The sequence below is a fragment of the Acomys minous genome, assembly GCF_964271855.1.
Source record: "Acomys minous genome assembly, chromosome: 5".
In the NCBI taxonomy this organism is placed as follows: domain Eukaryota; kingdom Metazoa; phylum Chordata; class Mammalia; order Rodentia; family Muridae; genus Acomys; species Acomys minous.
Genome location: NC_140494.1, coordinates 129,672,988 through 129,699,811, shown reverse-complemented (window position 1 = coordinate 129,699,811; position 26,824 = coordinate 129,672,988). Strand labels below are relative to the sequence as shown.

At 44.2% G+C, this 26,824-nt stretch overlaps 1 protein-coding gene across 17 annotated transcripts in view; it reads left to right on the top strand.

Annotated features, from left to right (window-relative positions):
- The window catches only part of RNF111 (ring finger protein 111), an 85,933-nt gene that overhangs the window by 28,181 nt on the left and 30,928 nt on the right, over positions 1-26,824 (top strand). For all 17 annotated transcript variants that reach the window (XM_084782703.1, XM_084782702.1, XM_084782716.1 and 14 more), the window contains exons 2-3: positions 19,911-20,803; positions 24,831-24,957. In XM_084782703.1, the coding sequence (XP_084638829.1) occupies positions 19,930-20,803; positions 24,831-24,957 (1,001 nt within the window). In that variant the 5' untranslated portion in view covers positions 19,911-19,929. The remainder of the gene's footprint in view (positions 1-19,910; positions 20,804-24,830; positions 24,958-26,824) is intronic.

Here is a 26,824-nt window from a genome sequence, read left to right as displayed (position 1 = left end):
TGACAAATTTGAGGATAGTTCCATACTTGCAACTTAGGAGATACTGTTTGAAAAGTGGGGGGAAAAGAGAGGACCCGGTGTGTCATGGTGGAGGCCCTCTGGCTCCAGAGCTGCCAGAGTGAAGGAGAAGACACATCAGGAGTAGTGTGTCTGACCGTTACTCCTATGGCCTGGGGGAGGTTTCTCTGGGTGAGTTGGCAAGAGTAATCCCTGTGTGTTCTAGGAGGGAGATGTTGACAGTGTTCGGGTTACTCCATTCTACTGTTTTTTTTCCAAGTCTCTTTTTATAAGTGACAAGAGGGTGGTGATTTATAGAGACCTTTACAACCTAAGTAGTTTATTTGTTGGTTTTTTAAGATAGTTTTGAAAACTGGACTCACTCTGTAGACCAGGCTGGCCTTGAACTCACAGAGATCCCCCTGCTTCTGCCTCCTGAGTGCTGGAATTTAAAGGCTTGTGCCACCACCACCTGGTTGAGTTTCATAAGTTCTGAACAGAGCTGGGTTTTTTGTTTTTGTTTTTGGATTTTCGAGATACGGTTTCTCTGTGTAGCCTTGGCTCTCCTGGACTCACTTTGTAGACCAGGCTGGCCTTGAACTGACAGCGATACACCTACCTCTGCCTCCCGAGTGCTGGGATTATAGGCGTGCACCACCACGCCCAGCTTGAACAGAGCTGTAATGCCTGAGTGAAGCAGGCGACTGGGTCCCGCACACTCTTCTAGAAGCAGTAGGGTTCCAAGCATTGGTGTGTGGTGCCTGAGGGCATAAAAAGATTCTTACACTGTACTTTTTATATGTAAGGTGAATTTGGCTTTTTGTTTTAAAATCGCCAGTTATTGTGAGTGTTTATGTTTATCCATTCAGGTTACATATAGCCCTTTTTAGGGCCATATCACCTGAGAACATGGTAAACAAAGTGTCTGTGTTCTTACATGATAGTGGAATATATGTTACAGACTAAATTTTAATTGTAAACTTCATTTATATCACTGATTGTTGCAATCTAGACAGATTTTGGAATTAATATTTTTTAAAAGAAAATTATTAATTTAGGCTGGAGAGATGGCTCAGAGGTCAGGAGCGTTGGCTGCTCTTCTAAAAGTCCTGAGTTCAATTCCCAGCAACCACATGGTGGGTCACAGCCATCTATAATGAGATCTGGTGCCCATTTCTGGCCTCCAGGCACACATTCAGGCAAAACACTGTATACATAATAAATAAATCTGAAAGAAAGAAAGAAAAGTATATAATTTAAAAATTTAAATATAGCCAGATGTAGCACAAGCCTATAATCCTAACACTGGGAGGCGGACGCAGGCGGATTGCTGTGAGTTTGAAGCTAGCCTCTGCAAAGCGAGTCCAGGTTAGACAGAGAAGCCCTGTTCCAAAAAACAAAAATTTACGTGTGTGTGTGTGTGTGTGTGTGTGTGTGTGTGTGTGTGAGAGAGAGAGAGAGAGAGAGAGAGAGAGAGAGAGAGAGAGAGAGAGAGAGAGAATATCACATATCTGCTCCTCCAGAGGGCCTGGGTTCAATTCCCAGAACCTACATGTGACCTCACAACTGTAACTCAAGTTCCATGGCACCTTACACACACACACACTCAACACACGTAGGCTGCCATTATATACGTTTAATGGAAAAACTACTCAGTCATGTCCTGCGCCATTTTTGCTCATTTTGTTGGATCTACAAGTCAGTGTAGACACTAGGCTCTGCAGCTCGTTTTACTTGTCTTCTCATGTCTGAGCCTAGGAAGTTTGAATCTGGATATTTGCACAAGTGGTGGAAGGATTTCAGTGTCACCCGTTTGTGTCATAGTGCTGGGTGGCATCAGTGTGTTGACTCTTCTGCTAAAGTCTAAGAAGTAGTTTTTTGCTGGAAGTGGTGGTGCACACTTTTAATCCCAGCACTCCGAGGCAGAGGCAGGATGATCTTGGAGTTCAAGGCCAGCCTGGTCTACAGATTGAGTCCAGGACAGCCAAGGCTACACAGAAATTCTGGCTCAACAAAACAAAACAAAAAAGTAGTTTTTGTTTGTTTGGGGTTAGGGTCTCCCTGCAGCCCATGCTGGCTTTGAACTCAGCCTTTGTGCCACAGCTTCCAGATTTCAGGACATCACCTTTTCTTTCTTCTCTTCCTTTTCCCTTCCCTCCCTCCCTCCCTTATTTTCTTTTCTTTTTTCCTTCGTTTTTGAGACAGTTTCACTATGTAACTTTTGGCCTAGAACTTGCTATATAGATGAGGCTGGTCTTGAACTCAAGAGATCTGCCTACCTGTCTGCTGACTCTTGGGATTAAAGGCTTGCACCACTGCACTGTAGTAGCACCAATTTACGAAGTGTGTGTGTGTGTGTGTGTGTGTGTGTGTGTGTGTGTTTTCAAGACAGCATTTTTTTGTGTAGTCCTGGCTATCCTGGAACTTGCTCTATAGACCAGGATGTCCTTGAACTCCAGTGATCCATTTAGAGAGTAGCTTTTAAAAATGACTGTTAAGGTTTTTACTTTTGAGTAGAGGGCCTGCGAGACTTCACAATTGGTAAAGAGGCACTTGATGCCGAGCCTGAGGGCCTGTGAATCCAGCAGAGTGGAAGGAGGGCTGGCTCGGGCAAGTTACCCTTGACCCTCACACACATGCATCTGGACATGGACACATACACACACGCTAACATTTAATAAAGATTTAAGTAAAAATTTCTAGAAGACTAGAAGGAATGTATATTTGTGTCATGTATGAATAAGGAAAATTAAACTTTTCTATTTTGTTCTTAGCCTTAAAAAAATCTTGCCTTGGTGCCAAGGGTAACTGTCCTGGTGGTGGTGATTATGAAACTTCCTAGAGAATTATCTTTGCCAATAACAATAAAATAATTATGATAATAATAGTGCTTTTTTTTTTTTTTAACAAATGATGTTAGTGCAAACTTTGCTTCTTCTTTTTTTTTTTTTTTTTTTTTTGGTTTTTCGAGACAGGGTTTCTCTGTATAGCCTTGGCCATCCTGGACTCACTTTGTAGACCAGGCTGGCCTCGAACTCACAGCGATCCACCTGCCTCTGCCTCCCGAGTGCTGGGATTAAAGGCGTGCGCCACCATGCCCGGCTAAGCTTTGCTTCTTTTAAATTTTCTTTTCAAATAATGGAGGCTCCCTCTTGTGTCCTTCTCCTCTTTGCTTCTTACCTCTCAGTAGCCTTTCTTTTTCTTTTAATTATAATGAGAATTATAATAAGAACGATGGTATCATGTGTGTGTGTGTGTGTTTGTGTGTGAGTGTGTGAGTGTGTGTGTGTGTGTGTGTGTGTGATTTGCATGTGTAGGCTACATGCACCATGCAGCTTTGGAGTCAGTTTTCTGAAACTCAAGCTGGAAGCAAGTACCCTCGTGTCTGAGCCGTCTTACCACCCCTTGCACTTTTTTTTTTTCAATCGTGGAAGTTCTTTAGAAGTGACTTCGGGCTTAGGGCAGCTAAAGGGGCTGGGTAATCTCTTTTATTTCTATAGTTCCATTTAATATGAATCGGAGCGTTCTGCCTACTTCTTAGAAATCCAGACATCCAGAAAGTAAATGAGCTGGCTTATAGAAGAGTTCGTTGTTGAGTTTACTTTTGTAAAACCTTGTTTGAAGAAACAGCAACAGTTTTAAGGAAGGTTTTGGTTAGAACAGTTCTTCCTTGTCCTAACAGTTGAAGGAAGAGCCAGTGAATTTTACAAAAAATTTAGGTTTTTTGAGTTTTCTCATTTCTTGTTTTGTTGTTGTTGCTGTTTTGGGACAGGGTTTCTCTGAGCAATAGCCCTGGCTGTCCTGGACTCTCTTTGTAGACTAGGCTGGTGTTGAACTCACAGCGATCTGCCTGCCTCTGCCTCCCTGACTGCTGGGGTTAAAAGCATGCGGCACCACACCCGGCTTATTTCGTGCCATTTAAAAATTCCATACTTAAAGTCTTTGCTACTTTGCCTTAGATTGTAGGATTTGTATCCATATAGGGACCAAGCTGGAAACTTAAAATTGTTTTTAATTTGCTTTATGATTTTTCTTAAAATGAATGATAAAAAAATAAAATGAACAAGCTGTTAGGTCAGTATAGGAGCTCACCTTTCTCTAGTGGCCCCGGGGGGTGGGGGGGGGGGAGATTATTCCTCACTCCTGTGTGCTGTCTACCCCAAGAAACAGCTCACTGTACTTTTGCCTCACCCTGCCGATACCAAATGGTAGCCTCAGTTGTAACCAGCGCTCACTGCCTCAGTAGGCTTGTTCTCTGGATAAGCAGATCTCAGCGGCACATACCTGTCCTCTGAGGTGGGATGGGAAGTTTGAGGCGACACACTGAGACACTGTGTATGTAAACTGCAGTGAGTGCACTTACTTACAGTCTGAGATGGTTATGGTAACTTAGCAAAAACAACAATACTAAGTCATTTACATTATTGACCAAAAATCTTAGTTTAAGATATTAAATGTAAATAGCCAAAACACTAAGAATGTAACATTTATATAATTCCTGATTGTTTCACACTTCTTCTTGCTATTGGTAGTTTATTGTATATAGTGTAATAATATACATGTACATGTAAAAATTAAGACATATAAATACCTCACAAAAAAGATATTAAATGTGCAGCTATAAAGACCTTAAGAACCTTAGCTCAATGAGAGAACCCTTGCTTACTATACCTGAAGCCTTGGATACACACACACACACACACACACACACACACACAGACACAGACACAGACACAGACAGACAGACAGACACACACAAACACACACAAACACACACACACACGGGCTAAATTAAGACCCTGTTTAGCAATGTGGTTTGATTCTATATTTCTTGTAGACTATTAAATATAATAGGTATGTGAAGTATCTTTTGTTATCATAAAAACATTCAGATGGACATGATGACTCACCTGTAAACAGAGCATTCAGAAAACAGCAATAACAGGCTGGAGAGATGGCTCAGTGGTTAGGAGCACCACCTGCTCTTCCAAAGGACCAGGGTTCAATTCCTGGCAACCACATGGCAGCTCACAACTGTCTGTAACTCTGAGATCAGACACCCTCACACCAACGCACATAAATTAAATTAAGTAAAATAATAAAAAAGAATGAAAACAGCAATAACATGAATATATAAAATATCAATTATTTTAAGTTTGCTTCTGTTACTTTGGAGCAGCCTTCAGCCTGCTGCCTCTCAGTCTCCAGAGAAACCTGGAGGCAGCTTGCAGTTCAGCTTTAGGAGGTGAAATAAGAAGTCTTTGCAGTTCATAAGTTTATTTTTATTTTTATTTTTATTTTTATTTTTTTTGTTGTTTTTTGAGACAAGTTTTCTCTGTTTAGCCCTGGCTGTCCTCGACTTACTTTGTAGACCAGGCTGGCCTCGAACTCACAGAGATCTATCTGCCTGCCTCTGCCTCCCGAGCACTGGAATTAAAGGTGTGCATCAACCATTGGGATATAACAAGAATAAATTAATAAAAAATTAAAAAAAAAAATAAAGGTGTGCATCACCATCCCTGGCTCCAACCCTTAACTTTTATATATTTATTTATTATGTGTACAGTGCTCTGCCTGTGTGTATACCTTCCTGCCAGAAGAGGGCATCAGATCACGTTATAGATGGTTGTGAGCCACCAAGTGGTTGCTGGGAATTGAATTCAGGACCTTTGGAAGAGCAATCAGTGCTCTTAACCTCTGAGCCATCTCTCCAGCCCCCTTCTCTCTGTTTCTCTCTCTCTGTTTGTCTCTCTCTGTCTCTCTCTCTCCCTTTCCTTCCTTCCTTCTTCCCTCCCTCCCTCCCTCCCTCTCTCCCTTCCTCCCTACCTTTCTTTTCCTTTGAGTCAGGGTATCTCTGTTGCCTTGGCTGTCCTGTGCTCAGACATCTGCCTCCCGAGGGCTGGGACTACAGGCGTGGGCCATGTGCCGGGACCTTTCCTATTTTGTAATTATGCAGGACTTAAAAATGGACCCGTGGTCAGGATCTAGCCAGTCCTCAGGTCTTCAGGGTTACTATGTAGAAGCTTGAGATTGAGATTTTATTTTATTTTTTTTTACAAAATGAATTTGATTTTTGACAATTTTATGCAGTTATTATAATTCATTTTGATTACTCTCACTTCCCACCCCTTCTTACCTCTCTCCTGTCCCTGTCAGCCTCTTCTCCCAAGAAATCCCCTTTCCACATTCATGCCTTTTATTTGTTTGTTTTGTCCAGGGCCATCTGTGTAGCTGTAGGCTTGGAGGCAGGTGGGCTCATTGTTGGGCACACAGCTAAAGACAGAGCTTGCCCTTCCCCAGGACCCCGGTGGCCAGTGGTTACTAGGGAGAGAGTGCCATGAGCTCTTCTCTGACCCATGACTGTCTGTGGAGAAGCCCGCTGTGCTTGGCCTTGTGCAAGCCACCATGGCTGCTGGGAGGTCATGATTACAGTGCTGTGGCTGGCCCTGAAGACACTATGTCTCATAACCCTTGTCCATGCATTCTGGCTCTTAGATTTGTTCTGTTGCCTCTTTCACAATGCTCTCTAACCCTTAGAGGAGGCGGTGCACGTTTGGGGCTTGAGCACATGCACAGCTGTCACTTACTCTGAACACTTGAAAAGCCATGATTCTGCATTCTCTTCTGTTTACTTTAAAGAGATCCTTCTCTGATTAAGGCTGAGAGTAGCATCCATCCATGGCTGTAAACATAAATATTTAGAAAGATGTTTGGTACCATGTCAGTTTAGCTAAACAATTAAATAATTGGTTTAATTCCCACTTAGGGCCTATGACCTTCTCAGCCATGGGTTTTAATTAGTTTTATAGTGCCAGGCCTGATTCTCTCTCTCGTGGAATTGCTCTCACATACAGTAACTGAGTGGTTGTTTATCTCCTTAAGACTCCACTCTCTGGGGCCTGGAGAGATGGCTCAGTGGTTAAGAGCACTGTCTGCTCTTCCAAAGCACCTGGGTTCAGCTCCCAGCATCCACCTGGCAGCTCACAACTGTCTGTAACTCTAGTTCCAAAGGATGTGACACCCTCACACCAATGCACATAAAATTAAAAAAAAAAAAAAAAAAAAAAAAAAAAAGACAACTGTCAAGCCACTGTTGCATCAGTGGGCACATCTCGGCTGGCATGTTAGTTAAGTTTGTAGGGTTCACAGCTGGATAAGACAGCAATGGCTTTTCTCGCTTCACAACCTATAAAGCACCTTCTGGCATCCTGAAAGCAAATGTGCAAGGAGGAAACTTATAGCTCAGCTCCAGCTTGATTGTTGTGTGTCTTGTAAGAAAGATACAAGGTGTCTTCAGCAGCAGGGTCTTCTCACCGTGTAGTATTGGTGGGCAGTCTAAAGCTGGAGGGGTTTTTTGTTTTTGTTTTGTGTTTTTTGGTTTGTTTTAATTTACTTATTTTATGTGTACTGGTATTTTGCCTGCATGTATGTCTGTGTGATGGCGTCAGATCTTGAAGTTACAGACAGTTGTGAGCTGCCATGTAGGTACTGGGAATCGAACCTGGGTCTTTTGGAAGAACAGTCTGCTCTCAACTTCTGAGCCATTTCTTCAGCCCAAGCTTGAGATCGATCTCTCAAGATTTGTTTTTTTTATTTATACATACAGTATTCTGCCTGCACAACAGAAGAGGGCACCAGATTTCATTGTAGATGGCTGTGAGCCACCATGTGATTGCTGGGAATTAAACTCAGGACCTTTGGAAGAGCAGTGATCTTAACTGTTGGGCCATCTCTCCAGCCTCAAGCTTGAGATCTTGACCTGCACTTCTTTCTTATTTGCTTATTGTTTATACAGCATCTGCCCGCATGTGTGCATGCACACCAGAAGAGGGCACCAGATCTCACTGTAGATGGTTGTGAGCCACCAGATGGTTGCTGGGAATAGAACTCAGGACCTTTGGAAGAACAGACAGTGTGTGCTCTTAACCTCTGAGCCATCCTGAATTGCAGTTCTTAAGCAGGTACTTTTTCCTTGGTTGAAGGTCTGTCTGCCAGGCACATATTCCTTGCTGCTGTAGATCACTCAGGAAAAAAGAAAAAAAATACCAAAGATAGAAAATTTAACCAAAGATCTCAGAGATAAGCAGAAGTCTTTGGAAAAGCATTGTAGGCCTGGAGAGCAACAGAGCCAAGGCCGCCACAGGTAAGGCCGGAAGCAGGACAGTTGGCTCTGCCGGGGACTTGAGAGGGGAGCCCAGAGCAGCCTAAGGGCAGGAAGGGTCAGGGGAGCCACTCAAGTGTTGGAGCTTTATTTTTGGAACATTTAGAAAACGCTGAAAGGTTTCTAGTGAGGGAATGGAATGTGATCTGATTTGTATTCTTAAGAGTTCATGCAAGTGCATAGAAAGGGGCTGTGAGAGACAGAAAACTAGGCCTCTGTGGCAGGGCTCCAAGGCAGGTCACGCTGCTTCAGCTAGATGACCGCAGGAGGTGCTTCCTGGGCAAAGGTCAACAGAACTGTGGTGATTCTCGATTTATACTTTTTTATCTTTTGAGACAGGGTTTTTCTGTGTAGCCCCATCTGTCCTTAAGCTCTGTAGTCCTTTTCTTTTTTCTTTTCTTTTTTTTTTTTTTAAAGATTTATTTATTATGTATACAGTGCTCTGCCCGCACATACACCTGCAGGCCAGAAAAGGGCATCAGATGACATCATAGATGGTTGTGAGCCAACATGTGGTTGCTGGGAATTGAACTCAGGACCTGTGGAAGACCAGTCAGTGCTCTAAACCATCTCTCCAGCCCCTGCTCTGTAGTCCGTAAGCTCTGTAGACCAGGCTAGCCTGGAATTCTCAGATCTACCTGCCTCTGCCTCCCAAGTGCTAGGATTAAAGGTGTGGACCACCGCTGCCACTGCCAGGCCTGGATTGTAGAAGCAGTGACATTTTAGTCATATTCTATCTACAGTTTTGGCCTCTTTTGATCCCTTTTTCATGTTGTGCTACTGGAGCCATTGAAAATGTAACTGTAGAGATGTAAATTTCAGTTTAAAAATTTAAAGATAGCTGAGGTGGTGGTACACCCCTTTAAATTGTAGCAGTTGAGAGGCAGAAGTAGGCAGATCTCTGAGTGTGAGGCCAGCCTGGTCTACAAAGCGAGCTCCAGGACAGCCAGGGCCACACAGAGAAACCCTAGCTCAAAAAACCAAAGAAAGGAAGGAAGGGAAAGAGAAGAAGAAAGATTTGAGAGGGATTAGAATGTCCTGCCTCCTCCTGGTGCCTGGTTGGATGTATCTGTCCTCTCCTTACTTGTCTTTAAAGTGGCGGGCTCCCCCCTTCCGCCCCGCCACTCTACGTCTCTGCTCGGCTTGCGTTTCTTTCAGCGTTCTCTCCTCTGTGTCTGTCTGTGACCTGGGTTTGTCTCCACTTCGTCCATTAATTCTTTGTGGGTCATTGTTGTGCAGCTCTGCAGGTTTTGGCTCTTGGAATGTGGGTCTCCTGCGTCCTTCAGCCACACCAGGGCAGATTTTCTAGAATTGTTGATTTCTACAAGAGTAGTTTTTATGTTGTATAATTTTATTTAGAGGGGTTTTGATGCTACCCTGCTTGTTTCTGTGCTGTGAAACAATACTCTAGGGCCTGGAGAGATGGCTTAGTGATTAAGAGTACTTGTTTTTGCAAAGGACCCAGGTTAAGTTCCCAGCACCCACGTGTTGTGAGGATTATTGTTAACTTTAGTTCGGAGGGATCTGGAACCTTCCTTTGCCATCTCCAGGCATCAGGCATGGTGCACGTGGACACATGGAGGGTGTGGTGGTTTGAATAAGCATGACTCAGCCGATAAGGAGTGGTGGCACTAAACAAGCGTTAGGAGGCGTGGCCTCGCTGGGGGAAGTGTGTCACTGCGGTGGGTGGGCTGTGGTGCTTCACACGCTCCTGCTGGGCCCAGCATCTCCATACTTGCTGCTGCCTACTGATCTGGATGTACAGCTCCCAGCTCCCTCTCCAGCACCGTGTCTGCCTGCATGCCACCGTGATTTCCACCGTGACAATAAAGGGTCAAACCTCTGAACTGTAAGCATCCCCAATTAAAAATTTTCCTTTATTAAGAGTTTGTCAGACTAGGTGTGGTCAGACACCTATAAATCCCAGCACTCTGTGATCTCTGTGAGTTCCAGGACAACCAAGGCTACACAGACAAACCCTGCCTTGAAAAACCAAGAGAAAGAAAAAGAATTGCTGAGTTGGGGGTGGCGGCGGCACATGACTTTAATCCCAGCACTCAGGGAGGCAGATCTCTCTGAGTTTGAGCTGGCCTGGTCTACAGAGAGAGTTCCAGGACAGCTAGAGCTACACAGAAACCCTGCCTTGAAAAAAAGAAAGAAAGAAAGAAACAAACAAAAAGAATAAAAAGCAAGGGGGAAAAAAGTTGCCATGGTCGTGGTGCCTCTTCACAGCAGTAGAACACTAAAACACAGGCCACACTCAGACATCTAAAATTAAGTCAATCTTAAAAAGAAATTAAAAGAAAATGCTACTCTTAGAGCAATTCTGAGTTGTCTCTGATCAATTTTATCTTGATTCCCATGGTCAAGGAGCCAAATGAATAGTGATTTATTTAATTATATTTTTTATTTAGGGGAAGTTGTTAAATCATTGATCTTTTTTGTTTTCATTTTTGATCCCTCCCTCCTCCTGCCCAGAGCTTCTCTGTGTAGCCCTGGCTGTCCTGGACTCACTCTGTAGACCAGGCTGGCCTCGAACTCACATTGATCTGCTTGCCTCTACCTCCCAATTGCTGGGATTAAACGTCTGCGCCACCACGCCCGGCTCCCAAATTTTTTTTTAAGGAAAAATTACTCACCCCTGTAGCCCAGGCAAGAAAGAAGACAGCAAGTTAGTTATTTGCTAACACATTTATCAAGGTTCTCACCACCCTTTTCATAACTGAGCGGATTAGACTCTGTGCGTAAACTTAATTCTAAGCACTTTGAAAATGTAGTTAAGATCTCAGAGTGATGCTTTTTGGGGAAATGTGTTTCCTGCTAACTCAGTTTTGATGTCTTAGAGCAGGGAAGGGAGCAGCTGTCTCCACGAAGTGTCAGCAGTGGTGGTTTGACAGCACTGAGTAGTAGGAATGAATTGGTCTGTCAGACAGTTGATGTACTATACTCAAGCAGGCAAAGTTTAAAATAACAGCCTTAGTTCTAAAGAGAATTAATTTTCAAACATCACCCCAACTGAGAAGTATTGTGGGCACATAATTTCCCCCTCTCCCCACTTAATTGTATAAAGCCTTATTTAAATAGCATTAGTGTGTCTGGTTTATTTTCTTATTATCTCCAGAATTTTTATAGAAAAATGTCAGATCTCCTATGGTTTAAAAAAAAAATCTTATTTAAGGTGGATATGGTAGCAGACATACTCGGGAGGCAGAGGCAGGTGGATCTCTGAGCTTGAAGCCAGCCTGGTCTACAAAGCAAGCCAAGGAAACACAGAGAAGCCCTGTCTTGAAAAAGAAAGCTGTTGTTACCAAATCCAAATCATTTTCTAGTAAGATAAAAGGCAAGACATGGTGGCATTTGGGAGATAGAGGCAGGGGGATGTCTGTGAGTTTGAGGCCTGCCTGGTCTACACAGTGAGTTCCAGGGCAGCCAGCCCAACCCAACCAAAAATGAAGATAGAAAGGGAAGTGAAAAGGGGTGGGCGTGTGGTACGCTTTGTGTCTGCACAACAGTAACTGCCCCCTAAGTTGTCATGCAAATGTTAAATCCAGCATCCTGCATTAACCTAGAGATTCTCTCTGAGGAACTACAGATTCCTGCTTTATTGTAAATTAAGAAAAAGGAGTAAGTTTGTGAGACAGAAAACAGAACACTGCGTGATCTTATTTTGTGTATTTGCTTAGTATGTGTTTCATGTGTGTGCGTGTAGGTTAGACGTCAGCCTTGGGAGTCATCTCTCAGGAGCCCACTCCTTGTTTTTGGAGCCAGCAAATCTCGATGGGACCTGGGACTCACCTATTAGGCCAAGGCTGGCTGACCAGCAGGCCCGGAACCCTCCGGTCTGCACTGTGCTCAGTTCTAATGTGAGTGCTGAGGATTAGGCTCAGGTTCAGTCAGCACTGTAGCCACTGACGTTCCCAGCCCCAAGTCTGCATTCTTAAACTAAAAATAATTAATTAAAAAAAAAGAAGGAAACAACAAAGGCCGTCTCAGACTATTTGAAAGTTATCACTATGTAGTCTTTTATCTCTGTAATGATTGGCAGGTGGTGTAAGTTACAAAAAAGGCAAAAGTATGCATGATACATCCATCTGCCGGACCGCATTATAACTTGTTAACTATTCCATACAGATTTGATATTGGAGCCACAATGGGATTCCCCTCTCTGCTGATCTGATACTCTGGAGTCACTGATCGTTCCAGAGTAAACTTTGCACTAAGCAGGCCCAACAGCTACAAAAATATTAATGCCAAACTAAAGTTAAGATTTGGGAGTTGGCAATGGCAGCACACATCCGTGTGTGTGTGTGTGTGTGTGTGTGTGTGTGTGTGTGCGCGCTCACACGCTAAGGGGGATTAAGATTCTTTATGATCCTGAGAAAGTCTCCTTACAGATTCCTGTAGACTTTTATGACCCACACCATCAATAATAAACTAAGTATTTATTTCTTTGTCTTCCTCTGCTCCTTCCTTCTCTGGTGAGGAAAAAGAGCCTTACATTCCTGGGCTTCAGCGATCCTTCTGTCTCAGCCTTCTGAATAGCTGGGACCACAGGCACACACCTCTGAACCTGGCTAGGTACTTGTTTAAGATTGTAAAGATTCTCGATTGTTATTTGAGACAGCATTTCTGCCTACCTCCAGAGTGCCAGGAGTTAGGGTATCATAGCTGGCCCAGTCTCACTATGTTTACGAAGAGAACCCTGAACTTTTTATTTTTCTTTCCAAGACAGGGCCTCTCTGTGTATCACTGGCTGTCCTGGACTCACTTTGTAGACCAGGCTGGCCTCGAACTCACAGTGATCTGCCCGCCTCTGCCTCCAAAGTGCTGGGATTAGAGGTTAAACTTGTTTTTGTTTTGTTTTGTTTTTAGTTTTTTGAGAGAGTGTTTCTCTGTGTAGCCTTGGCTATCCTGGACTTGCTTTGTAGGCCAGGCTGGCCTTGAACTCAGAGATCCCATTGCCTCTGCCTCTCAAGTGCTTAGATTAAAGGAGTTGCTCTCGCGCTCCCTCCTCCCCCTCTTGAACTTCAGATCCTGTCTCTACCGCCTACATCCAAGGGCAACCATGTCTGCTTTATTCCGCAGCGCCTGGGCTAACTCCAGGACTCTGGGGACATTACACAAGCCGCCTATCAGCCTTAAAGATTCAGCGTTACTTGACTATTAAACAAGATTTCTTTTTCCCTGAGGAGAAAAAGAAGAAACAAGAGAAACAAGGGTTTCTGTTTGTTAGCCTTGGCTGTCCTGGACTCATTTTGTAGACCAGGCTGGCCTTAAACTCACAGAGATTCACCTGCCTTTGCCTCTCCCAAATGCTGGGATTAAAGGCATGTGCTGCCATGCCTGGCCTTTCATCTTACTAGATAGAACTGACTAAAACCTCAACAGATTTAGCCAAAGAGAGTTCATTGCTTTGTCTTAGGAGTGTAATGTGATGTGAAGAGAAAAAGAGTGTTTTCTCAGAGATTTAAGTTCAGGAGAGCTGGATTTCTGGAAGAATCTCAGTACAAAGACATATCTCAAGCTCTATGTTATTGATGGGGTCCACAACTATCTGGTGCTCAGGAGTCCTCTTAATTTTCTTTGGATATTCAGTAACAGCTTCTTGAGACCCAGTGTCACCAGTTTCTGCATAGTCGTATTGAAGTCCAGTGTTGGTAGTTTCTATAGAATTGCAGAGTTAAACAGCTAACAACACAGTTTGAGGCACTTAATCCCCCCCCCCCCCAAAAAAAAGAAAGCCTTGTTTTGCAATCTATTAAATCATCTACAGCCTGAGGCAACCACCAATCTAATTTTTTAAAAAATTTATTTATTTATTATACAGTATTCTGCCTGTACACAGCAGAAGAGGGCACCAGATCTCATTGTAGATGGTTGTGAGCCACCATGTGGTTGCTGGGAATTGAACTCAGGACCTTTGGAAGAACAGCCAGTGCTCTTAACCTCTGAGCCATCTCTCCAGTCCCACCAATCTAATTTTTACCTCTAGGGATTTGACATTTCATATAAAAGACCTTTTTTACCTGTAGAGTCTTTTTTAAAAAACTAGATTTAATTTTATGTGTATGAGTACTTTGCATTTGTGTATGTGTGCCACATTGTGCCTAGCGCCCACAGAGGCAACTGGGAGTTAGAGGTGCTTGTGAGCTGCCTTGTGTATATTGGGAACTGGACTTTGGCCCTCCCCCTGCCCCTCCCCCTTCCTTCCCCTCCCCTCCCCTCCCCTCCCCCAATGTGATTTTTCTTTTCTTTCTTTCTTTCTTTCTTTCTTTCTTTCTTTCTTTCTTTTTTTGATAGGGTCTTACAATGAATCTCTAGCTAGCCTGGAACTTTCTTTGCGGACCAGTTTAGACTCAATCCCACAGAGATTTGCCTGCCTCTGCCTTCAAGTGCTGCGGTTGGAGGTGTGGGCCGCTACGCATGACTGATTCCGTTTCCTTGTGTCTCCTCCAACACCTCCTTTCCTCATGGTAACACCTGCCATTTTGAGCTGTTTGGTCCCTCTTGCCCTCGGTTGTGATGGTCTTGGTCTGGCTAGCTGGTTCCTGTAAATTTGTTGTTGGCTGCTCACTGTGTTTACTCACACTGCTGTACTGTAGGTAGGAATTGATGACTGACTTTGGACTAACCATTAAGAACATGGTCAAATGGCCGACGTCCTCCAGGGCAGGACAGTGCAGGCTGTGCTTTCCCGTGGTCTGTTCTGACAATAGAGCACACCACCCGTGAGGTTATGCATTTCGGTAACTGTTCTCCATGGAGAAGGAAAAAAATTCTTGATATCAAATACTTGTTTTGTGTTTAAGAAGTGGATTACAGATGTCTGTTGCGTGTGAAACACGCTGTCATGCTGGAAGTGAGGATGGCGGCCTCAGTTGTTGCCGGAAGGAAGTGATGAACATCGACACCCTTTCTGGCTGCAGTTGCACAAGAGCTTATGAAGCTGGAAGGTGTGCATGTTGCACTTAATAAAACGGATTTTGGAAATCAGGTGCAAAGTCAGGTGTGGCTGTAGTCAGCCCTACTTGAAACCGAGGAACAAGATGCCCTTGATCCTGCCAGTTTGAGACAGTCTCAGTGCCTTACTGAGAAAACATACAGACCATGTGACCCTGCCTAGATTCTCGTACTGTGCTGTAGTGCAGCACGTCACTTGTCAGGCCGCCTGCCTTTCTATGAGAGTTCTGCCTTGAGAGAGAGAGTTTTACACAGTCATCCTTCTTAATTAATTAACTAATTAATTTTGTGGGGGTTTTTTGAGACAGGGTTTCTTAGTGTAGCCTTGGCTGTCCTGGACTCACTTTGTAGACCAGGCTGACCTCAAATTCACAGAGATCCACCTGCCTCTGCCTCCTTGAGTGCTGTCATCCTTTTATGAACCAGAGTCATACTGAGTCAGCAAGATGGCCCAGCAGGTAAGGTGCTCGACATCCGGCCTTGCTGCCAGAGTTGGCTCTCTGAAGAGACTCAGCTCCACAAAGTTGTCTTGTGGTGTTCACACCCACACTGCGGTCAGGTGCCACATACATCATGCATGCAGTAATAATCAATAAAAAAGATTACATTGGTGTTGATGCTGTAAATTAAGTTCTCTTGGTCAGCAGTTCAGTTTCAGATGTGCAGTGATTTAAGCAGCTGTGGGAAGTTTGGTTTTATTTTCTGCTGTGTTGTTGGTTTAACAGTAATCATTAGCAAACTAGTCCTTGCTCTGAGTGTTTGGTACTGACACTAAATGTCAAGCTTCATTAGGCTCTCACTAGAAGAATAGACAGAGTCATAGGAAAAGGAAGCTGTATTTCCATTAGTTAATTGTTTACTGTAAAACCATCTACATGTGCAGTATTTATTAAAGAAGTAAACATGTTGTATCAAAGGGAAGGCATGAACTTTTTTTCTGAAGATAAATGAACAGATGTCTCTTTACCCAACCCTTATTGGGCACCAGTGACTGAAACAACCAATTCAGCTGTGACTTGGTGAACCAGTGGTGGGTAGCTGGGGTTTCGAGTGAGCAGGTGCCTACACTGTAGAAGCAGCTTGTCTCCGAGCAACAGTTATTTCCTGTCAGCTCTTGTAGAAAGATGTGACCTTATAAGCTCCCCAACCCCCAGCGGCTGTTAATAACCTGCATGCACATCCTGGGGGTGGGGTAACTCACAACCTCTGCTTTAGCAGTGGTTTTCTGTAAATTCTTGGGGAGAGGTAGGCCTCATGAGCCTCTTTGCTTTGGTGAGGTAAAGTTGATGGCCCAGTCTTGTATAGGTCTCTTGGCATTCAGATCTGCTGACAGTTGAAGAGGGCAGAGACCATGTTACACCCTGAAGCAGTCTTCTGCAACACATGGTGACAAACTGGTCTTTGGAATTCTTTTTTAGAGGGTGGGTAGGGCTGGGCAGGAATCCATTGCAGTACTCCTGATTCAGTCTCCAAAGTGTGTAAGTACACTTGGCCTTTTTTTTTTTTTTTAAAGATTTATTTACTATGTATACAGTGTTCTGCCTGCATGTACCCTGTGCACAAGAAGAGGGCCACAGATCTCATTATAGATGGTTATGAGCCACCATGTGGTTGCTGGGAATTGAACTCATGACCACTGAAAGAGCAGCCAGTGCTCTTAACCTCTGAGCCATCTCTCCAGCCCTTGACAGTTTTATTACATTTTTTCCTTAGAACTTAAATTACATTCAGTTTTTAAAGCTTTTACTAGCATGTATTAATTATATACAAAATGGCTTTTGTTAAGATATTTTTATCCAGGTATTTTGATCATATTCACCTCTATTTCCCCTCTCACGTCCATCTCACTCCCACTGATCCCTTCTAAGTTGTTGTTTTAACAAAATTTCAATTGTTCGCATTTACCAGTGAAGATGGTCGCTGGGGTGAAAGCCTGCTCGCCCATAGCGGCAGACACAGCACCCAGCTGACCTTCCTCCTCAGCGGGTTCCCAGAGGGAAGGACGGCGTCTCACTCCCTGAGCTGAAAGTCCCTCTCTTCTCTCTGTCCATTTTCCTCTCCCTGTCCTCCTGACTTTCTCTTCCTCTCAATGTTTTTCTTAATAAACCTATGCTCACTTCCTGTAAACTGGTTTCTTGCTCCACCTCTTGACTTGTGGTTGGCTTTTTAAAATCTTGTTTACAAATTTCAAGCATAAAGCTCTTGGATTAAAGGTGTGTACTAAGGGTAGCCACACCACAACTAAAAGCAGCCCCCCCCCCCCCAGTAAATAACACAATATTGAGGTTTACAGTGTGATCAAATGACCTGCAACACCGAGTAGACCTCAGTACATGTGTATTTTTTTAAAAATCTATTTTATTGTATCGGGATTTCTTGTCTCTTTATTCTCTGCCCCAGATCCCTCCTAATACCTTTTGAACCCCCAACACCAGGTAGAAATGAAAGAAGGTTAGTGGGGAGAGGAGGTGTCGTTCTCCTTTGCTGCTTCCTGCTGGTCAGCGTCATTGGGTTCCTTGGAGGAAAGTCCAGTCTTCGTTTTAGGATATCTCCAACTTCTTTTCCTTTTTATAAAGATTTATTTCTTCACTATTATGAACAGTGCTCTGTCTGCATTTACACCTGCCTGCCAGAAGAGGGCACCAGGTCTCATTATAGATGGTTGTGATCCACCATGTGGTTGCTGGGCATTAACTCAGGACCTCTGGAAGAGCAGCCAGTGCTCTTAACCTCTGAGCCATCTCTCCAGCCATATCGCTAACTTCTTATTTTCAAACCATGTCAACAGCAACCAGGAGCAGCAGGGTGAACACCAGCACCCTTTTTCTTTCTTTCTAGGAGTTCCTCTTCTCTTTCTGGCTCTGGAATGTATTCCCTCTCCAGAGTCCTCAGAATTAAAAACTATCTGCAACTGGCCAAGAGCCCTTTTCAGATCCTGCATGAGACAAATGGTTTGCTGCCGTGAACAAACTAAGAGCACCATGAGCTAGGCATGGTGGCTCGCCTGGGTATATGGATGGATGTGAGTTTGAGGGCAGCCTAGTCTACGAAGGGAGATCCTAGACAGCCAAGGCTACACAGAGAAAAAAGCAGTGCCAAATTCCACACTTGGAATTAAAACAAAAACATATATAATGTGTTTACATAGCATAAGTGAGCCCTGTCTCTCACCCCCGCCCCCGACAGGATTTCTCTGTGTAGCCCTGATTGTCCTGGACTTGCTTTGTGGACCAGGCTGGTCTTACAGATATCCGCCTATCCTTGCCTCCCAAGTGCTGGGATTAAAGGCGTGCGCCAACATGCCCGGCCATAACTTGAGTTTTTAAAGAAATCAAAACTTGGGCTGGAGAGATGGCTCAGAGGTTAAGAGCACTGACTACTCTTCCAAAGGTCCTAAGTTCAATTCCCAGCGACCACATGGTGGCTCACAACCATCTATAATGAGATCTGGTGCCCTCTTCTGGTGTGAGGCATACATACAAGCAAAACAGTGCATACTAAAATAAATAAATAAATATATTTAAAAAAAAAAAAAACCCAAAACTTCCACTGTAGCCCATCTGTTTTCACATCTCTGGTGGTGGTGAGCTAGAGCTTCGTTAGGGTTGCTAACAGGAGCATGAACAAGGGATTATTTATAGGAACATGGTCAGTTTTATCAGTGGCTACACTGGCGAAGAAAATGCCTCCCCTGCCCCCTAGCATCCATTGACTGCTTGTAGATTTTTGGGAGGAGTGTAGCCTCCCTAATTTTAGTTTTATAGCTTAAATGATACATAAAACTTAAATATTGTACATATTTTTCAGTGCCATGTGATGTGTTATAAGTATGTACATAGTGTGATGTTCCTGTGAGGTTAACATGTGCCTCCACAGACATCCTTCGCTAGCTGTTTGAAACACACAGTATAGCATCATCTGGAATCATTTCCAGCATCACCAAAAACTTGCTATTTACATGTAGCTATAAGTAGCACCTATTGACCAGCCTAGCCTACCCGCCACCCCGTCCTCCAGCCTCTGTTCTCAGCTTCTGTAAGTTAAGTTTAGTTGATCACACATGTGAATAAGGTCATGAGACACTTGCTTTTCTGACTGCCTTATTTCACTCAGTGTAATGATTTATAATTCAGGATGTTGTGGATTTCTCTTCTTTCTTTCTTCTTCATTCTTTCTTCCTTCTTTTCTCCTCCTCCTCCGGTCTTTTCAGAGAAGGACTTCTCTGTGTAGCCCTGGCTATCCTGGACTTGCTTTGTAGAGACTGCTACCTCTGCCTCCAGAGCGCTGGATTACAAGTGTGCACCACTGCACCTGGCTGGATTTCATTCTTTTTTGTGTGTGATTGGCATTCCATTGTGTATCTGCTGACTGCATTGTCTTCATCCTGTCATTCGGCTGTTGTTGTGGGTTATGCTGCAGTGAACTTGGGGGTACTGGAATCCGTAAACTGGTTTCTTTTGACTGTACCCAGTAATGGGACTGCTGAGGCAGATGATCGTGTAATGAAGTAAACTTTAAATGAAATGTTTGATTTTGACCAAATAGGCTATATTGTGAAAGCTAGCAGGGCTACTGTAAGGCCCATCCATTTGGTTACTAGAAGTCGTGAGGACTTGTGGGCTGGTTAGCATTTCTGTGGAGTGGAAACAGGTGTGAACAGTCACGTGGCTGGCTCTGTGCAGTCACGCTGTCCTCAGGGGGAAAGACAGTCCCATTGTGGCTGCTGAAGGCTTTAGTCGCTTGTGTAGCACAGAGATACTGAGTCTTTTAAATGTCTGGCTTTGTCTCCTAGGCCTTCCCTAAAGTTTCCCATGTCTCAATGGACTCCTGAATTCAACGAGCTCTACACCCTGAAAGTGGCTATGAAGAGTGGGAGTCCTGCTGAAGCGCCCACAGCACAGGAGGGTCTGAAGGGGGTCCTTCTGCACTCACAGCCCCTAGGGGCCGCCAAGGGCTTCCCTGCAGAAGTGGGGATGATCAACAGCAAAGTGGGGAGTGAGTTCGCTCACCTGTGTGATGAGTCTCAAAAACAAGAGAAGGACATGAATGGCACCCAGCAAGAACAAGAGAAAACCGGCGTCGTGAGGAAAAAGCGCAAAAGCCAGCAGGCTGGCCCCTCCTATGTGCAGAACTGCGTCAAAGATAATCAGGGAATCCTCGGGCTGCGGCAGCCCCTGGAGACACCGAGCGACGAGGAGAACTCTTCCTTCAGTGACTGCCTGTCGTCTCCCTCCTCTAGTCTCCATTTTGGAGACTCTGATACTGTGACTTCAGATGAGGACAAAGAAGTCTCAGTGAGACATTCCCAGCCTGTTCTGAGTGCTAAAAACAGAGGGCAGAGCGCACGCTCCCAAAAGTGGCCTCGCACTGAGGCAGAGTCTGTGTCAGGCTTGTTGATGAAAAGACCTTGTTTTCACGGGAGCACGCTGAGGAGACTACCATGCAGAAAGAGGCTGGTGAAGAGCAGCTCCTCACAGAGGACGCAGAAGCAGAAGGAGAGGCTGCTGGTGCAGAGGAAGAAGCGCGAGGTCCTGGCCCAGAGGAAGTATGCGCTTCTCCCCAGCTCCAGCAGCTCCAGTGAGAACGACCTCAGCAGTGACTCCTCCGCCAGCTCCTCCACGGATGGGGAAGAGGACCTGTGTGCGTCTGCCAGTGAGAACCCCGGCAACCCTGCTGCCCCCTCAGGTGTGTGCGTAGATTGTATTGTAAGCACCACTACAGTAATGGTGACAACAGTGGTGATGACGTGGATATGAGGCAGGGTCTCATTACATAGCTCTGGCTGGCCTGGGACTTAGTGTGTAGACCAGGTTGACCTTGAACTCACAGAGATCCACTTGTTTCTGCCTCCAGGCCATGCCACCATATCTGGCACATAACTAGTTTAACTTTTAAATGAGTTGATTTATAGCCCATGTTTTTTCTTTCAGTACTCTCAATATACTTCACTTTTATGCTTATTTTTACAGGTAACAATGATTTTCCAAATGTTTAATCCTGTTAAGGACATTTATAATCATTCTAAAAGTCTGCCTAATCTTACTTTTTACTGTCCCCTTCCCTCCCCTCCAGTCTCCTTATTGTGGCTGCCTTGAGCTCTTGATCTTTGTTTGTTTGTTTTTCTCAAGACAGTATTTCTCTGAGCTCTGGCTGTCCTGGAACTTGCTCTGTAGTCCAATCTAGGCTCCCTCAAACTCACGGAGACCCACCTGCCTCTGCCTCCCAAGTGTTGGGATTAAAGGCATGCACCACACTGCCTGGCCGAGCTCTGCATTTTAGCTTCTTAGTGCTTGGCTTTAGTGTTGATTTCTGTGCTTGTTAATGAGCTTTACCTGACCCACTGGTTTACTTGGTATTTTTGTTCATTTTAATTTTTCTAGACAATTATCTCATTTACTGTTATGTTTTACTTGAATATATGTTGTGCACTGTGTGTGTGTGTATTGTCTGCAGAGGCTAGGAAATGGAATTGGATCTCCTAGAAGACTGTTGTGAGCTACCATGTTGGTACTGGAGAATACAGGTCCTTTGTAAGACCACTGAGCCATTTCTGGCTAATTAATTTTTAAAAATTTATTTTATGTATACAAGTGTTCTATCTGCACGTACAACCTGCAGGCCAGAAGAGGGCATTATAGATGGCTGTGAGCCACCATGTGGTTGCTGAGAATTGAACTCAGGACCTCTGGTAGAGCAGACAGTGCTCTTAACCTCTGACCCTTCTTTCCATCCCTAATTTACTTTTTATGCTTATTGTTTTATACCACTAAAACCTTGGAATTCCCAGTTAGTTATGGATATGAGACTTTCTTATTATCTCTCTTGTGTGTGTGTGTGTGTGTGTGTGTGTGTGTGTGTGTGTGTGTGTTACATGTACTTGGCATAGTGTACACTTACATCTAGGTGTGCATACAATTGAGTATCTCTTCTTGGTTGGTCTTATTATTTTCTAACCTTTATTTTATTTGGAAAGAGTTGCGCTCGCTCTCTCTCTCTCTCTCTCTCTCTCTCTCTCTCTCTCTCTCTCTCTCTGTCTCTCTGTCTTTCCCTCTCTCCCTCCCTCCCAAGACAGGATTTCCTTGTGTAGCCTTGGCTGTTCTCAATTTGCTATGTAGACCAGGCTGGCCTTGAACTCACAGCGATCCACCTGCCTCTGCCTCTGGAGTGCTGGGATTACAGGCGTGCGCCACCATGCCTGGCTCAAGAGTTGGTCTCTTACTGAACCTGCAGCTTATTATTTGGCTAGGCTAGCTGGCCGTTGAGCACCAAGGATCCATTTGCGTCCACAGTTCCCCCAGTACTGGTGATAGGCACTGCTGCACTCAACTTTTTACATCGGTTCAGGGGACCTGAATTCATGTGGCTGTTCAGTTGTTCCCAAATCACCCATTAACATTTCCCTGCTGTGCATTTGAGATGCCACCTTTGTCACATGTTAAATTCTGTATGCATTTGGATTTACTATTGGAATTAAAAAAATATATACATTATTTACTGTATGTATGGAGGTGGTTGGCTGTATGTGTCAAGGTCAAAGAACAACTTGTGGGAGTTGGTTCTCTTTCCCTGTTTGGGTCCTAGTGAGAGAACTCAGAACAGCACAGCGGTTTTGGTAGCAACGTGCCTTTACCTGCAGAGCCACCTCTCCAGCCCTTTTGATAGGAATTTTAGTGTCTCATTTGTCTATGTATTCCTGCAGAAGAACACACTTTGATTATAGATTCTTTATAGTTTTCTCTGTTTTTGCTTATACTTTGAAATATCTTTTATAATAAATTTGCTTATCTGGGGATTTTATTTTTCTTGGGATTTTATACAGATTAAATTAGGAAGAATTGACATCTATATAGGATTTTAAGTTTTATATCATGTGGAGAAGTATGCATGTTTAGTGGCTTTGCTTTATTGGGGTATACTTTACATGTCAATTTATTTAGAGGTTCAATTTTTGTTGTTTACTTTTAGTCTTAAACAGTAAAACTGTGACCACAGTATAATTTAGAACATTTCTGAAACCTGCCTCCCGGGGAGTTTTTGTTTTGTTCTTTCACTTTCTGTATCTGCTTCTCTCCTCAGCCTCATGCAGCCTTTCATCTGTTTGCCGAATCTGGTTTGCCTCACTTGGGTGTTTTGTATAAATGAGCCATGATGTGTGGCTCTTCCTTTGTGCTGTCTTTGACTTAGCTAGCTAACACAAAGTCAAAAGGGGAGGGAAGAGGAGGAGGAGGAAGAAAGACATTTGAACTGTCATATTTGCCTGCTGTGAATATGTTGTCCTGAACAATCGTGTAAAATTTTCTGCGTATGTGCTTCTTGATTTATGCTGGGTGTTTTAAAGATTGTTCAGTATTCTGCCTGCATATATACCGTCAGGCCAGAAGAAGGCACCAGATCTCATTATAGATGGTCATTAGCCATGGTTGATGGGAATTGAACTCAGGACCTCTGAAAGAGCAGCCTTAACCATAACTTCCAACTTAACCTCAAAGCCATCTCTCCAGCCTTCTGTTGGATATTTTAAAGTAAAATAAGCAATCACAAAGTGTCAGAATACTATGCCATTTTAATTATGTGAGTCATCTGACACAGACAAGTTCTTAGAAAACAGCAGCCTGCTGATAGCGGAGTGCTGGGAGGAAAAGGAGAGATGCCTTTCATTTGCAGGATGAGCTTCTGGAGATTATTTCACAGCAGTGGGACCCTGCTCACCAGTGCAAACGAGCTTACCTACAGTCACTGTAGCTCTTAAAAAGCCACACTCCATTTCTCAGCATTAACAATAAAACACCATCTGAGCAGGGTGTGGTGGTGCACACCTTTAATCCCAGCACTCAGGAGGCAGAGGCAGGTAGATCGCTGTGAGTTCGAGGCCAGCCTGATCTACAAAGTGAGTCCAGGACAGCCAAGGCTACACAGAGAGACCCTGTCTCGAAAAATCAAAACAAACAAACAAACCACCATCTGCCTTAATTCTAATCGCCTACCAGTATAGGTGCTAGGTAAAAAACTATAAGCTATGTGGAGGAAGTTTCTCACACTCATGAGGTAAGAAGTGAACCTTTTCCCACCTGTGAGTTCATCCTTGCTGCCGTGTACAATGTCCTACACAGCTTCCTGAGGGCGACCTTCAGAGCTTTACAAGACATGTCATACCCAGCTCCTGGAGTGAGGGTCCAGTTCCAGGGCTCATGCCCATTACAGCCACGCCTCCTGCTTTCCCACGCAGGGCACCCTCCACTGCCAGCCTCCCATGCAGAGAACCCTCCGCTGCCAGCCTCCCATGCAGGGTACCCTCTGCAGCCAACCTCCCATGCAGGGCACCCTCTGCAGCCAACCTCCCACGCAGGGCACCCTCTGCAGCCAGCCTCCCACGCAGGGCACCCCCCACAGCCAGCCTCCCATGCAGGGCACCCCCCTCCCACCCCACGCTGCCAGCCTCCCACACAGGGAAACCCCCCCTCCCCCCTTCCCCCAGCCTCCTCCATTCCCTTTCCTGCCTTCCCCCTTTCACTTAACATTCTGGGGTTTTAGCAGCTTGCATTCTTAGCTTTAGGCTCATCGGTTGGCTTTTTAACAACAACAACAAAGAGATGCTGTATAACTGTCCATTGTTTTCATATTATTTTAATACTCTTCAAAGTCAAGATGAAAAGTTTTGCCTAGGAGTTAGCCTACACATGCCTTTTAAAAGGGTTTCTTTCTTTGTTTCCAGGAAGTATTGATGAAGATGTTGTGGTGATAGAAGCTTCCTTCACTCCCCAGGTCACTGCCAATGAAGAAATTAATGTTACCTCAACTGACAGTGAAGTGGAGATTGTTACGGTTGGAGAAAGCTACCGGTGAGATTTTAGTTCCTAGTTGTGTCCTTGGACATGCTTCTGTTACTGTCTGCCTCCAGAGCCCTGCTTGGTAATGACTTTATGGGAGCTGTGGCTTTAGAGCCTTAGATTCACCCTGGGGACAGGAAAAGGCACTGTTGCAACCCCAGACAGTAGGGCTAGAGGGGAAACAGTATTTTTATCCTCACCCCATTTGCCCTAATAAGCAGCTGTCTTACTTAATATTTTTGGTTGTGAGCCTAGCCTTTAACAGCTGAGCCATCTCTTCAGCCCTTTACTTAATATTTTTAAAAATGGGTTTTAATTTGTAATATGTAGAACTTGTGGACCTTGAAGTTCTGGAGGTGGAGTAACCTGTGAGGCTTTCACACAAAGCACAGCGAGCTGCCTGATAGTGACAGCTTCCAAGAGAAGACAGACAGACAGACCCCATACTGACTGTAGGCTTTGGGCGTCTCAGGAGCTTTTCCTTAAGATTTTTTTTTTCTTTTTTCTTTTTTAATTTAGCCCTGCCTCCAAGGCAGGCCATCCTGTAGCACTGGCTGTTCTAGAACTCACTCTGTAGCCTAGAGAGGCTTGAACTCAGAGATCTGCCTGCCTCTATCTCCCAAGTGCTGAGACTAAAGGCATGTGCCACCACCGCCCAGCTAATTTAGGTTATTTTTATTTTTTAGGTTTAGGTTTGTCTATTTCCTCTATGTATTTAGATGCATTATATGTGTGCCTGGTTCCCACACTAATCAGGAGAGGATGTTGGGCGCCCTAGAACTGTGGAGTGCTGTTGGGTGTGAGCTACCACTGTGGATGCTGGGAATGGAGTCAGCATCCTCTACAAGAACAATGAATTCTTTTAACCTCAAGAGTGTATGTGTGTGTGTCTGTCTCTGTCTGTCTGTCTGTCTGTGCATGAGTATGTACGCTTGAGTGTAGGTACTCACAGAGGCCAGAAGAGGATGCCGATTCCTTTGGGACTGGAATAACAGTTGTGAGTCACCTGATAAGGGTGCTGGTAACCAAACTATGATCATCTGTGGGAACAGTAAGTGTTCTTAACCAGTAAGCCATTTCTCTAGCTCTTTCTTAGAAAATTTTAATGGAGATATATTTGTCCTCATAAAAAAGTATTTTTTGTCTTTGATTTGTTCACAGTGATGGCTCATGATGTGCAATGCTTTCTCATATGTATTGTCTTTCTTTGGCTAGCATTGTTTTAGGAGTTACCTTTCTATCTTCAGAATTTGAGATTTTGATTTCCTTTTTAAACTCTTGGGCTCTAGCATTGTTAAGGACAGTTCAGCCCACTTTGAATTTAGGAATTTTTTTTCTTAATGGCGACACCCCTACTAACTTTGCATATTAGTGGATCTGCCTCACATTTGCCACAGATGCTGATGACAAACTTATAGTCTTACACTTAGTCTGAGCAGACAGAAAACACAAACTACATAACAACTTGTGATTGATTTGCCTCATTTTTCAAAAACAGATTTAGTTGCTCTCCTGAAGCCTTGGGTAGGCTAAGAATATTAGCATACTATCCCTAAGTACTCTCCCATCATGCTATGAATCCTTAAACACCTAAGTCCCCGTGCGTGATGGAGACGAGTGCAGTGTCATTGCTTACATACAGTATGTAAGGTTGTGAGTCGCTGCTTGAAGTAGTGCAAGCAGGTGGTGCTTTGTACGACTCAGAAACTCATGAACTAGATAGTCTCTCCGTCTCTGTCAGCTCCAGGCTCTCTGCTGTGTCTGCACTTTTGTGTGTTGTCTTAGGATAGGACCAGAAACTTGGCTTGGCACAGAGCTGCTAAAGTTAAATTCTGCAACCCTAGCCTGGGACATGATTATATGTACAAGACCGTGTGTC